Source organism: Excalfactoria chinensis, chromosome 20 (genome assembly GCF_039878825.1).
Source record: "Excalfactoria chinensis isolate bCotChi1 chromosome 20, bCotChi1.hap2, whole genome shotgun sequence".
In the NCBI taxonomy this organism is placed as follows: Eukaryota; Metazoa; Chordata; class Aves; order Galliformes; family Phasianidae; genus Excalfactoria; species Excalfactoria chinensis.
This window is the reverse complement of record NC_092844.1, coordinates 4476958-4491262: the sequence shown is the minus strand read 5'-3', so window position 1 is coordinate 4491262 and position 14305 is coordinate 4476958. Positions and strand designations below refer to the sequence as shown.

At 47.2% G+C, this 14305-nt stretch overlaps 1 protein-coding gene across 1 annotated transcript; it reads right to left on the bottom strand.

Annotated features, from left to right (window-relative positions):
• Positions 1-192: 192 nt before the first annotated feature.
• LOC140261254 (ATPase family AAA domain-containing protein 3) lies at positions 193-14144 on the bottom strand. Its single transcript, XM_072354485.1, has 16 exons — positions 13832-14144; positions 13604-13680; positions 12348-12449; positions 11204-11263; positions 10873-10942; positions 9815-9980; positions 9261-9330; positions 7962-8117; positions 7676-7732; positions 7033-7158; positions 5621-5745; positions 4906-4957; positions 4489-4559; positions 4007-4174; positions 3711-3819; positions 193-619 (listed from the first exon to the last, which is right to left on the bottom strand). Exons 1-16 carry the CDS (start codon positions 14064-14066, stop codon positions 440-442), a joined length of 1824 nt encoding a protein of 607 aa, XP_072210586.1. The 5' UTR covers positions 14067-14144; the 3' UTR covers positions 193-439.
• Positions 14145-14305: the final 161 nt, after the last annotated feature.

Sequence of the window (14305 nt, the reverse complement as noted above, 5' to 3'; positions counted from 1 at the left end):
AGAAGGTCAGAATTACCTCTGCTGGAATGGAAACCTGATGAATTTATATACATGGGAGGAGATGGTTTGGAGAAACCCGGGGTTCTTGCAGAGTTGGGTCACCAGGACATCCCAAACCAGCGTCAAATGGCCATAAAGGATTTGGAGCTGGCTCTCTCTAACAGGACAGGTCACACAGACTAACACATCCATCAGTGTTTGAGCAGGGGGGTCCTTTAATATCGTTATTTCTGCCTTGTTTCAACCATTTTTCCATCACATCCATAAAACACGAAGTGAAAGGCAGACTGAAGCAGCACTCCTTCCCCCTTCCCTTGCACCAAGGGGCACATCTCTCACAACACATGATTCCACCAACAACCCACCCAAGAAGACACTCCCCACTCTTCTCCTCTGCCCACATCCCCATCCACGCTGGTTTGCAGCCTGCAGGTGCTTCTCACACCGGTGTTCCTTTGGGGAAAGGTAACAGTGGGGCTCTGATGCCTTCTTTGCTGGCTTCCGCACCCTCTGCTTTCAGCCACTCCATCTTCTGTCTGTGCTGCCGTACGGCGTCAGCGACCCGAGCATCGATCATGGCCTCGGTCAGAACACCATCCTCTGATGCATAAGCTGCAGCCTGAGGAGGCAAAGGCAGAGGAGAGTCATATGTGAAGCCAATAAGGTAGAGAGGAAAAGGTGCGTAGGGTGATGGAGCGTCTCCATCCAAGGCAACGAAAATGGTTTTAAATGGTTACAAGGGAGGACTAAGAGCAGTGTCAGGATGAACATGGGAAACGCAGCATCTCTGAAGCGATGTGTGATGTGCTGCATCAACTCCCATCCCATCCTCATGTCCTGTATGAGAACTGTTGAGTCACTGATTGAGCACCTGGGAAAGGAACTCTGTCAACCCTGGGAGCACAGGTGAGGGAATGCAGCTGTGTGAGTGGAAGAGATGGAGCCTGGCTGCACCTCTCTGAGACCCCATTTAGGGGCTGACTGCCACCAGGGAAGGATCTCTTCTTGGAGATCCCTCCTTGGTGGAGCTTCCCTCTACAAACCTGGACTCTTGTGATACAGGTGAGTAATCTTCTTCCCTTCCTCTATAGTATGTCTCTATTGTGCCAGTCTTTCTGTCATTATACCTCTGGGAAAACACCTTTTTCCATCATATTAATCTGTCCAATTGCTAAATGTCCCACGATGCTTTCCCTTACCTCATCCTTCAGTGGCCATGAGGGTAAAAGCCATCTGTGCTACTCTCCTGCAGCTGCACCATCAGGATTGTCCTGTTGTCTGTACATGAAGAACATGGAAGCCCAGCAATGCAGCACACAGCCGCAGCCCAGAAGGAAGGGGAGGCTGCTGGCACTGCGAGCTGAGCATCTTATCTCCAAGGTAACAACGCAACCCTGAGCTGCAGATATCTATATTGGGTGAGTCCCTGTGCCAACACTCCCATAACGCATTCCTGGCACAGCAGTGGTAGCAAGGCAGCTTGACATAGCCAGCTCCTTACCCCAAACCTCTGCCCACATCCCCCTCCTGGGCATGGAGCCCTCTTTCCTCCCTGCCTCTGCACAGCCCCGAAATCCAACAGTGGAAACTCCTGCAAAGCTGTGCAGTTCACGCTCTGTTGATTTTCTCAATGACTTTCTATTTATAGGAAGCCTCAGGCCCTCGCTGTCAAGAAAGCAAATGGGGGAAGCAGCTGTCCCTTCTGGGAGGGGCTGCACACACTGAGATGGTGCTGCACTCATTTGTATTCATACCTCTGCCTCCCGCCTGGCTGGATTTTAACCCATTTTAACCCAACTAGTTGTGTTTTGTAACACAGACCCAAAACAATGTGTGTATTGGTGCAAGGAGAAAGACGGAGCACGGATGACAAATGCAGCCTGAAGGACCCAATGCTCCATTTCAGCCCAGATCCAATTCTGTTTCCACTTGGCCTTGGAACCTTTGAATCACAATTCTAATGAAAGCAGCCTGCTGAAAAATAAAACGGAAGAGATACCTCTATTCTTATAATTAAGGCTTGGAAAAGTGGAGAGTTTCTATGCTGATGCTTCATCTAAAGCTTGTCAGTGGGTTTAAGGTCAGGGTGCAAAACTAGGAAGTCTGCATGTTACTGTAACAGATTCAAAGGGACTCTGTAGTGTGTAAATGCATCTAATCCACGCTATGTTCATCAAGGATCAGGTATGGAAAAGAGCAAGGGCAAAAGGGAAGGCGAAGTCTTTGGCAGAAGAGATTAAAATGGACTTCCAGCATGCAGACTATCAACAGCATTCTTCCCAGTGCCAGCACTCACTCTCTGCTTTGGGTTTCACTGCATGGAAGTTAAGGCTTAAGGATTGCAGGCAGCACGCCCCCAATCAGCTGGAGGTGATAGCAGGACAGCCCCTGCAGAACTCAGCAGCACTTCAATGCAGATGAAGGCTGACACTGTGATCCCTCAGCTCTGCTGCCCAGACACAGGTTAAAGCTCTGCACTGAGACACCTGTAGAGACAGAACGCTTCCAGACAGCAACGCTGCAAATGAGTGTTGGAGGAAAAAACTAATTAAGGAAACACACACACAGAAATGCGAGGTGAATTAAGCGACAGGCGTATTGCAATTAAGCCTACACTTGGAGGATTAGCTTCAAGTCGCATCAGGTCACCACGGGAAATAGCTGAAAACAAAAGGCAAACAAAATGCTCCCACCTAGCTCTGTGTTCCAGCAGCATTTTTCACTAGGGTTTTGTGCTGTAATCTTCCCAGAATGGGTCAATTGAATCTATTTATTAGGCAGAGACCCGAGGCACACTGCATTTCAGCAGCTGTCGTGATGAGCCCCATCGAAAAGAGCACTGGAAGCTGAAATGTCTCAAGACACAACCGTTTCAAGGCTGCTTTGAGGACTTCTAAAGAGCGCCAGGCTCACAGCATCTGCTGTTTATCAGCTCTGTAAGGTGTTCTCAAGATGAAAAACAACGGTCAGAGATGCCTCGTCTTCCCTTTGTTTTGGCTCTTTTTGCCCTTCATCTATTTCTCCTGCCAGACAGCCCCTGCACACCCCGACCTCAGATGTGCCAGGACAACAGTGTGGCTGCACTCAGCTCGCCTTGCCAAGCTATTTTTAATCTCGTTCAGCTCCCTGACCCAGTTCACAGCACAGCCGTACAAGGAGGTGTAGCAGCACAATGGAAAGGATAGCAGAAAGGCAGGAATAAGAAGCAGGGCTTGCACTGCCAGAGATGCTATATAAGTGTGGTGCCTATATAGAAATAAGAAGTAGACAGAATTTCCAGCTCTGCATCATTCCTTCAGCCACTCAAATTCCACTAAACATACATTCAGACTGAAGCAGGGTGGAAGGATGCTTTGGTATCCTGATGCTAATATACCTACAGGCAGCATCAGGCATCTCTCCTGCTAAACTTCTTGAGCTGGAACATGAGCAACAGCCAGTGTGGTTTGGCCACGTTTGTTCCTAAGGAACTTGCTTTGCTTTAATTCAGTAGAGGGTTTCACCACTGGTGATTCCAAGAGCTCTTCCTATTTAATGAGACAAAGAGTCACGCAGACACTGACACCCACTCTAGAGCTAGTAGTGCTCTGGTATTACTACAAGGACATAATGACATTTTCCAAGATCTGAGACTCCATTTAAAAACAAACGACAAGCCTTCTAGTAAGGGAAAAAGAAGCAGGAAACCCAATGATCCAAACCCCACCTACCTGCCATGCCACAGCAAGTTGGGAGATCTCTCGGCCAGACATGCCTTCTGTCAGCCTGGCAATCTCTGAGCACTTTTTGCCATAGTCAAACTGGGCCAGCTTCAAACGTCTAAAAGCAGAAGCACAAGGATTGCTTTATATGTAACCACGCGACAGGAGGAAGCAAGGCAGAAGGAGGCTCGTATTGCTATTGACGATTCTACTTCTGAAGGAGAACATCAGATTTCTTCTTCATTTTGGAGAAGGGAGACAGCCCTGCTAGCACAGCTGAGGACAACAGCAACAAGGATACTCACTGTTTACCCTCTGTGGCTGGCTTCAGGACGTGCCTATCAAAATACATCCTCACGAGCCGCTCTCGCTCTTCTAGCTGGGGCAGATCGAAGTTCACCATTTCATCTATCCGGTCATTGATAGCCCAGTCAAACTGCTCGGGCTGGTTGCTTGCTAAAACAAGCATAAATCTGGAAGCATGAAACGAGAAGACTGAAAAGAACCATACAATTCACGTTCTGGTGGTCTGTTTAAATCTAAGCCAACATGGGGCTGTGTTCTTTGCTGTCATTGTATGTAGATAACTTAGATGGCTGGAGAGCCATGATGGCACCAAACTGTTCCTCTCTATTGACAGGAGCTCTCTTCAAGTCCCCACAGAAACACATCATAGATAAAGAATTGACATTCCTTTTGACACGTGGGTGAAAAAGATACAAGTGAGTGGGATGCTTTATTGCCCAAATCAGCAGTAAGTCAGGTTAGAAACCAACCACATACGTACTTGTTGCTGTGCTGCCCTGTTCTGTGCAGAAACGCATTCAACGTTGCTCTGAGATCTTCACTGATTTTCTCCTGCAAAGAAGAAACCCAAAGGAAGATCAGCTGTTTGGGATTTAAGACAGGTCATAGTTCAAGCAGCATTATTGACAACATGAGCTTTATTATTGTCAAGGATTCTCCCAGCCACCTGCAAAGGTTTTTTTTCCAGGGAAGAATTCTCAAGTCAGCTCTGAGATGCTCACGTCGTTCAGCTGCAAAAGGCTCGTTTCTCATCTCTGCATCGCTTAATTGAGCAGCACAGCACCTTCCAGTTTTAATCTTGTGCCTGTTTAAGCTGGCTAATCACGTTAAACAAGTAGGCTGCAGGCTGGCTAACTGCAGCGTGTGCAGATAAAGACCAGAGAGAGAAAGCACTTACCGTGGCTCTCCTCCGCAGAAATGCATCTGCTTCATCCACAAACAGCAAGAGACTGCAAAAGGAAAGCACTACACAGTAACAGGGACAGGTAAGCGAGGCTCACACAGCTCCAAGATTGCCCTGTCTCTCTTCCAGACACCCACAGCAGCGACCAGCTGTATATCTAGCAATGCTGCTATATTCCTCTCAAGTCTGAGCAGATATGTGAAATCCAGACCTGCTCCCCAGGTACTGGAGAGTCCTTATTTTAGCATTGACTCCTATCTGGAGAATGAGGCTGAAACACAATCATCCAAGGAGTTGTGCTGGTGGTGGTTCTTTCCTCATCCCATTCCAAAATCCTGAAGCCAGAGCCCTCCCCTGCACGCTGCTTTGTTGTTTGGTTGCTTTCCTTTTCCAAACCACACAGGCAATAATGGAATGGTTTTACTACTTGCGGAGAAGCGAATTAATAAAGTCAATGAATAATTCAGGAAAATAAATTCACTTATAACCCAAGGGCAGCGCTGTTCCCAGGGGACCAAGTGTATAAAGATGTTTATCAATAACAGAACCAGGCCGCTCATTCTAGGCAAGCTGTAGAGGATGCTGCTTTTGCTCAGCTCTGCCTCATCTGTGCAAGAGCATCACTCACACAGCACTACGAACTACATCACTGCAGTGAGTTTCTCTGAGCAAGAAACCACACTCAGGAGTCAGAGGAAGCTCTACTTACCCTCTCCTACTGGTGTTTGCCCAGTCAAAGAGCTTATGTATGGCAGTCACTCCTTCCCGCCCCATAGGGGCAACATCACCACCCGTCATGATGGCGTAATCCATGCCCGAGTGCACAGCTAATTTCTGGAAGGGAACAAAAAGAGAGTTAAGAAACCTCTTTCACTGCAAGGCCATCCCAGATGAGCCTGCACAGCTCACGGCCGCTAAGCAAATGGCTTTGACGAAGCTCCTGGGGTGTGCTGGAAATGTCTCCCTTAAGTTGCAGGTAAAACATAAATACACCAATCCTCTGCACTTATTTTTTGCTAGCTCATAAATGATGAGCCTGTCCATCAAGCAAGGTTGAGTCTCTGGCTCACGCTGACCCATCTTCAGTTAGGCTGCCACATCATCAAAGCCTCTAGAAATACCCCCTCTGCTTCAGCCCCAACTACTAACATGGCTTCTAAGCTCCTAGCTTCAAATTCCACTCCACCTCACTACAATATCTCAGTGGTGAATAAGGCCACAGCCACCTGTATCTGAAAGAACAGACCAGGCTTGAATATGAAGCCAAGGGATGGAAAGATCTCTACCCTCCATTTCAGAAAGCAGTTCACGTAGCAGCCACCAACTGAGCCACGGGGACAGGCAGCAGCCCGAGCTAACACTCCATTAGCTGACCCAGAGCTGGCTATTTGCTTCTGCTGAGTAAAGGAAAGTCATCTGAAGGTTAAAATGAACAAGTCAAGCCACGTAGATAAGCAACAGCTCCAGCAAAACACGCTCAGCTGAACCCAACCAATTATGTGCTGCTCAGCAGGAGGCAGGAAAAAAGAGCTACGCTCTGCCCATTAAAACCACGCAGTTCCTGCTGCTAATGTTCAATGTTCTGCATCAGTCCAATGAAGCTGGGAGCTTTGGCAGCTATTACATCCAAGTGTGTTTACATCTGCCTCAAGAAACCTGTCATGTAGCATAAATACTTAACACCACAGATCCACATGGCTTTGTTTTGCAGTAGTCAGAAGGCCACCATGCTATGAGATGCTGTAGAGCATGTGCAAAGTAAAGCCACACTTATCTCTTCTTTCTCTTGGGGATTAGGAAGTGACAACAAGAAAGACCCTCTTTGGACAAGTGCATGTAATTAACAGGTGGAAATGAGACAGCAGGCTGGTGCTGCAGTTTCACAAGTCATAGTTGCCAATTGCCTTTTCTGGGTGGAAGCTCTTCTGTTTACACTTAACACTAGAATCCAAGTGACTGTGTTAATTCAGAGCAGGCGGATGCTCCCTCCTCCCTTACCAATAGAGATGCAAGAACACAAAGTTTAAACAGTGGGTTTCAGACTAGAGAGGATACTTAAGACCTGCTGTTTCTGGAGCACTCTGCAACATGTGGGCAGTCAGAATGCTGGCAGGGTTTTACCTTGGCAAAAAGTGTTTTTCCAGTGCCAGGAGGGCCATACATCAGAATATTCCGGTATAGGCTTTTGTTCTTCTTTGTATTTCTTGTTGCTATGGCAATATCTCTCACACGTGCTTCTAATTGGGGCTGTAAGAAAAGAGTTAAGCTTAAGGAAAGGAAAGAACCAAGAGACCAGCATTGATTAGCTTCGGGGATCCATGCCAGCAAGAAGGCAGCAGCACTCCTACAGTCTCAGGCTTGTAAGCCTTCACTTCAGATACTTATTGCTTTGGAGCAGAGTTGTTTCCCCTGTATTCAGGATTTACTCAATTTCTAGTTCTGTCCACTTGACTGCAGTTCTCTTCCTCAAGCCAGGAAGCAGGCAGCAGCCATAAGCTCAGTAGTATTACACCGATAAGTGGAGCTCTGGATATTAGCAGTGGAAAAACTGCAGCCAGGCAAACACTGAACTACGGTTTGCTCAGAGGAAAAAGAACGTTAACGTGTGCCACTGAGCATCAGAGCTTATATACAGTCTCAGTGCACTGCAGGTGCTAGAATTACTAGAATTACATCATTTGAAGTGCATATAAGGAAACAGCTTTCCCTATTTAGATTCAGAAGTCATCGCTCACTGACTAAGATAGCGGAACACGGTACTCACACTGAGAACAACTCCTTCAAGGGCATCCTGAGCCTTACTGGTGAGACGCTTACCAACCTAGAGAGGAAAAAGTCAATCACTGACACGTAGAAATCGACCACAGCTTCCAAAGCTCAGAAACCACAAACTTGGTATATTAAAGACAATGAGATCAGCTCACCCACACAGCCTCTATTAGTACATTCATTCACAGGCCCACAGGCAGATCCTTGCCTGACACAGAGCTGGAAAAGGAGTTTTGTATCCTCACAGCTGAGGGTAAGACAAAGCCAGAGCTATACCCTACCTTGATCGGGTGCTTCAGTGCCTCCAGCACAGTAATGCGTGAGGTCTCTCTCACCAGAGAAGGTTTACCCAAACGTGCTTCTATGTATCGTCCTGCTACTGCAGTGGCATTCTTGGCAGAGTAAACTCCCACGGCCAGCAGGGTTAGGCCTGCCACCTGGAAAGAAAAGGGGATGAGGATTACAAAAAACATGTTAATTTTAAGAGCTACAGGTCTGGTGTATTTACTCACCTTCCCTAATGAGGGCATGGGGTCAATGTTAACCACTAAATGAGTCAAGACACGCAACTGGAAAAGTGGCACAGTACACCACAGATAACTATCAAAGTGGATATCCTTTCAAGAAAGCACTGCAACAGGAGCACGAGCAAGTGAAGGGAGTGATGACCTTAGGAAATGTGTCACAGAAATGCTTCCTAGAGCTCTTTTTGAACAGGAGACAAAGCAAATAGGTGCAGGGATTTAGAATGCAATAAGCTCCACGTTTTTTAGCAGCCCTCCACTAAAAGAAGGTGTTCTGACAGGGTTAATTTAGAGGAACTCTAAAATAACTGCCTGCATCTTGCCTCGCAGTCAGCATTACAGCGTTTTTCAAAGCAACCCAAAATGTGAGAGTTCTGGCTGTGTTACCTCCTTTCCAAAAATATATGTACTCTTAGCTTTATTTATATTAAAGAAGTCCCAATTTCCCAAGACAAGAGCCGATCAGAAGCAAAAATGACCACAATGCAAGAAATTGGTATCTGGGTCAAGAGAACATACAGCTAAAAGCAATCATCTTCAAAAGGCTCCAGATACTGCAAGCACTCCAGGTACAGCCTGCAGATGACAAAAGGATGCACTGAAAGCATCCACTCCCCAGCATAGTCGGACAAAGCACCTTTTGTGCCAGCCTCTGTGTATAGAACCGCCTGGTGGAGCAGATGGTTGCCACTGATTTAAAGCAAATTGTCCATTTTAACAAGCCATGCTACTAAAAATACCTCAGTGCTGCACAGTTTTGCAGTGAGAAATGGCATTATGTCAAACAGGAAGTAACTGCCAGTCTTTTGTCCTGCAAGAAGATGCTGGGACATCTTTAATCAACTTATTTAGCGCACGTAATGGTTTTATAAGTACTCTCCGGGTTTCCAGCCTGCCCATCCAGAATAGGCACATTTGATAATGAAAGCATGTGTACAGACCCAAAATGCATTTCAGCTACGAACTGCTCTGATGCCATTTTAAGAACCTTGGCAGCCCAATATAAAACAAGAGTTTTGCCAGGTTTTTTTTTGTCTATATGTGACACAACCTTACCGTGGCTGTGACCTTATCCCAGTCTGTCACAAAGGCACGGAATCCTTCCCCAAAGAGCATCCCTGCTGTCCTATGGTGAAGAAACACCAAGATAAGCAGAAGGCTGGACTGAAACTATTTACAACATAGCTTCACATTCTACAAAGATCTCCTTTAGAGCCAGTCTACATTAATTTTTAAGTGCCCTCCCATATGGAGAAGCTCTGGTTTATATTTTTATGGCACATATCCAGAAACTGAAGGAGCTGTGAGTTCTTGCGGTAACCGAGTCTCAATTTTAATAAATATGGCTTGAAATCATCTGCTAGGAAAACTGTGTGAGACTCACAGCTCTATAAATACTCTTTCTGGTTCACGCTCAGACTCCAATGCATAAAGGCAGACAGCTGAAAAAAGGTTTTCCTCCATATAATCCCTATGATTCAACATACAAAAGTGTCCAAAGTAACTCATCATGTTCCTCAAAGGGGACAACAGCAAAAGCTTCTGACAATACAAAGGAAATGTGCACAAGATGTAAGATAGCCCATGTTCTCCTCTTGGCTTCCACATACTTGAGGGACTCCAGCACTGTCTGGCGATGCTCTGCAGCTTTTAAGCGGATCTGCTCCCGGATGATGTCTGCATTCTCCCTTTCAGCTTTGGCACGAGCTCTTGCCTCTGCTTCAACACGTAGCATTTCATTCTTATGCCGTAGCTCCATCTCGCGCTCTACCGTGGCTGTAAATAAAAGAGAGGTCAGTATTTTGGGTTGACTCAAGATGTCCCAGAGAGGGTAACCTGGGATGCAAAACTTCAACAGAAACATTAACATTCATGTGACTGGAGGATGAATGAGAAACCTAAGAACAACATATAAGATGAGCACAGCCACCAGCCTCAATCTTCTATGACACTGCATGAAATCCCACCTGGACCATCCAGATCAGCCCAGACACCTGGATGCTGGACAGGCTGCCCTAACAGCCACATCCTCCAGCATCTATCACCTCTCCCACAAGGCTCACCATTGAGCTGTGCTGAATTGTTGCTACAATGCTACACCAGATGGCAGCAAGGAGCAGACAGAATGGCAGTCAAGGTATGTGCAGCAAGCAAACCAACACTCTGATCCTATTTGTTTACCTACAAGCTGCCTCACAGTTCTTATAGAGCTGCACCAACCCAGAGTTTCTGGCAACTCCGTAACAATGATAAGAAACAAAGCCAGTGTCACACTAAAAGGCCGTGATTCAACTTGTATTTTCTACAGCAACAAATAAATAGAGGTTAGGTGACTTTGTTTCAACCACTCCTTATGTTAGCTATTTTGTTTCCCTTTCCTCCTCAAAGGTTCTATTTTAGGTTGCTCCAGTGTAGAATCAGGCTTTCACTGCAACATCAGGAGATGCTGGTTGTTTATTGAGAAATCCAACTTCCACAGAGAGTCAGTAGTTCAGCCACTTCCAAAACTGATCTTGCAAGCAATTGCTAGTTCCAATGCTACTGGGACTTACACTGTTTGCCAGTGCATCCCTAAAGGGGCACCAACCAACCTGGGGGAGTCAAAGATGAGTACAGAGACTGATCTGCCTGCACACCTTGTTAAGAGCTAAGGAAGAATTTAACTTACCACGCCTCATGGCTTCCTGCTTCTGTACAGATTCTTCCTGCTTCCTTAGATTCTCTTCATTAGCAAGTTGCTGGAAGCAGAGATGACAGCAGAAGATGCATTCAAATTTAAGAACTCAGCCAAATAGGTATTTGTGTAAACTTAAGTATATAAATTGTTATCAAGAAGCTGGCGCCTGTGTTGAAGGGTGTTCTTCTCTCCATCTGTTGGATTCATACTGATAACCCCACACTCTTAGCCACTCAATCCTAATTCCTGACCTTCCATTTGATGTCTGGCCAGAACCTAAGAGAGCTGCTAGAGCTCCCAGCTGTTAGGGAAACAACCATACCTGCTGTCGCATCTGTTCGTCATAGCGCTGCCGTGCCAGTTTGTCCTGGTATTGGGCTCGCTGCAGGAGACAAAACAAAAAGATACAATAAAGGAGTATTCAGAATATAAAGATCAAGCACTTAAGAGAAAACAGCACCAACAGCAACAAGATTGGGAACGTGCAGGGAAAGAAAACAAAGCACAAACAACACAAATCATTCAATCGGGGTTTGAAAAGTGAATAAGGGAAAAAATACTCTCAGCTATCTCCAAAAACTCATCTGTGCTGAGAAATCTACCACATCCAGCCTCATTTTAAGGTATCACAGATGCTAAAACGAAGACCAAGTGTACTCTGACCCAGAAAGAGACTTACTTTAACTGGGATAAACACGCTTGCACGTTCTAAAACAAAATACCTGGACCAGTGATTGCACGTAACAGAAATAGCACAATACACTGACTGTCAGATGAGTGGTGTTTCCAATTCATTTTCTTGTTCCTCACTAATCTGTCAGTTCTCCACTGCAACTGACAAATAAACCCACATCAGCTAAACTCAACAGAAAGCGGCCTGGGGATCCCGATCCACCAACAAGGACTCTACACAATGGCTGATTTATTTTCCATTCCAGGTACAGCAGAACAGTTATCTCAACAACTGCTCTTCAAAGGATGGCACATCAGAAGCAGATCATGAAGTTAGCTTTGACTCCCAGTGATGCCCTGTGAACTGCAGGACTTTGAAAGCTAACTGAGGCACAGAAGTGGAATCTGCTTCCTGAGCCAGCCCTGTTCAAAGTCCATGCTTCAGAGGAAACACGCACCAACCCAGTGGTTTTAGCTACCTTCCCAAAGTACATAAATAATTAGAATTCATCAGTCCCTGCTTCCCTGTTCTCCACCGTGTGAGTTGTTAGAACAAAAGCTGGCTTGCACGTCCCTGATTTCACTATTACTGCCAATGCATTGTGATATCAGTAAATACAACTACAAATTAAGCTCAACATCACATGGACAGGATAGAAGACAGGCTCAGTGTGCAAAGCCCCCAGTTATGGCTGCCCACCACACCACCAAAACAATTAATGCATTGTTTCCTTCCCCATGCAGGAGGACACAGGCAAGGGCTCCCATCAGTGAGCTTCCCCTCGTTCCCTTACTGCTTGATGCTGTTTCGTTTCCTCACTGAGTGTTTTTCTTCTCTCTTCTGCTTGCACCCGTATCTGCTCATTCTTCAGTTGTTCTATGGCAGCTTCATACTCCTATAGTGAGATAATGATATAATGATCACATATTAGCTCAGTACATAACCCTACAGGGAAAAGATAGCGGCAGTTATGTTCCAAAGGATGCATTTGTAATCACGTTGCACTTCCCTGCATACAACCCTTGTCACTCCCTAAAAATGGTGGGGTTACAAAACCACTTATGGTAGAGACATTATCTGCACCTCACCTTCCACAATCACAGGGGCTGCCCCGATAGTAGCACCTCCTGTTTTATGATGTTGTTCATATGGCAGCTGAGGTTGAAACCTTCTCACCATCCTTCTGTTACATTTTGTTGCCATGTGGCAGATGGCAGCAGAGAGGCAGCCTGATGTGAAGGAGTGTATGAAGCAACAACGTGACGGTGAATTCCTTCACCAGGAACAAATAACATTCACTGATATTTAGTGACCAGCCAGTGGATGTGAGCACGGTGAGGTGGTGTGTTTCAGCAGCGATGACAGCAGGTCACCACCACTGGTGCAGATTTTAATGGGCACAGCATGCAAACTCTTGCTTGGTCCTGGTGAAATCACACAGCTAATGGGGGTTGTATGGGAACTGTTGAGTCAGGGCCTGAACCACTGATTGAGCACCTAGAGAAAGGACTCAGTCAGCCCTGACAGCATAAGTGAAGGCAATTCAGCTGAGTGATCAGAAGGGGTGGAACCTGGCTGCATCTCTCTTAGACCTCCTTTAAGGGCTGACTGCCACTGCAGAAGGATCTCTGGTTGGAGATCCCTCTCTTGTGGAGTTTCCTTGCAGGCCTAGGTCTTCAGAGATAAATAAGCACTTTCCCTTTGTAACACTATCCCATTTGCTTTAGTCCCTTTTGCTATTTCACTCCTGTATTGCCTTTCCACTGCATTGTAACAGCAGTGGCTATGATGAAAACTAGTGCTTTATAACTGAGAGTCTGCTCTATCAAATGGTGCTATTGTGATCTTTGCATCTCTTGTAGCTCCCATGGAAATAAGCAGGAGGTGTTACTCTCATGGTAACCTATGTTGTCCTTCAAAAGCAAGCATTGCCCTCTTGTTGAAGCTAAATAACAGCTGACAGAACACAACACCCGGGGCAGACTGCTGGGAAACGGGGTTACAATCCACAGGGCTGCCTGCTCAGCAGTGCCACACACCCCCATGTACCTTCAGCTTGGTTTGCTGCTCCAGCTGCAGGGTCTGCTCTTGCATCTGAGCCAGGCTGAGCGCATCCTTCGCGTGACCTGCAGAGCAAAGGGGCAGTTACCATCACGGTGTGATGAACCCACCCCCTGCAGCTCAGCCTTTGCCTCCCACCCTCCCACCCCCTGAAGGCTGCAGCCTCGGGGCATCAAACCCCGTTAGACGTTCCCTCCCTCCCGGTCCTGCACTCACGGGACGCGTCCAGCTCCCTGGCCGCCTTGGCCGCTCGCTCCAGGCCCGTGGGGTCGAAGTTGCTCCATTTGTCCTTGGGCGTGTTACGGTCTCCCGCCCCTCCGCTGCCCGCCGGCCCGCCTCTATCACCACCACCACCCGGTAAGGTGAGCCCGGTCCCTCCCTGCCCCGCATCGCCGCCGCCGCCGCCTCCGGTCGGGGTTGAACCGCGGTTGATGCCGAAGAGCCAAGACATGGCGCCGCCCCGCCGCCGGCTGCACCGCGGGACCCACGCCGCGCTGAGCCACGCGCGCCGCCTCCGATTGGGCCGGGCGCAGGCGCCAAAGTGACGTCACGCATCAAGCACCAATTAGCGTTAAGACGGAAGGGTGAGAGGTGAGGAGTTTGGGACGGGTAGCGGGGAGGGTCAAACTTAATTGAGACGCGTTCTGCCGTAGCAACCGAAGTGTATTTGCGTTGCTAAGGGAACGGCCT

What these genes read in the sequence shown, in the direction of transcription:
- LOC140261254 (XM_072354485.1), bottom strand. Translation starts at nt 14,066, where the DNA reads ATGTCTTGGCTCTTCGGCATCAACCGCGGTTCAACCCCGACCGGAGGC. An exon ending in GGGATAAGGTCACAGCCACG is followed by an intron (nt 8,118 to 9,260) that starts GTAAGGTTGTGT and finishes TTTTCTTTCCAG; the next exon opens with GTGGCAGGCCTAACCCTGCT. An exon ending in AACTTGCTGTGGCATGGCAG is followed by an intron (nt 620 to 3,710) that starts GTAGGTGGGGTT and finishes TTGCCTCCTCAG; the next exon opens with GCTGCAGCTTATGCATCAGA.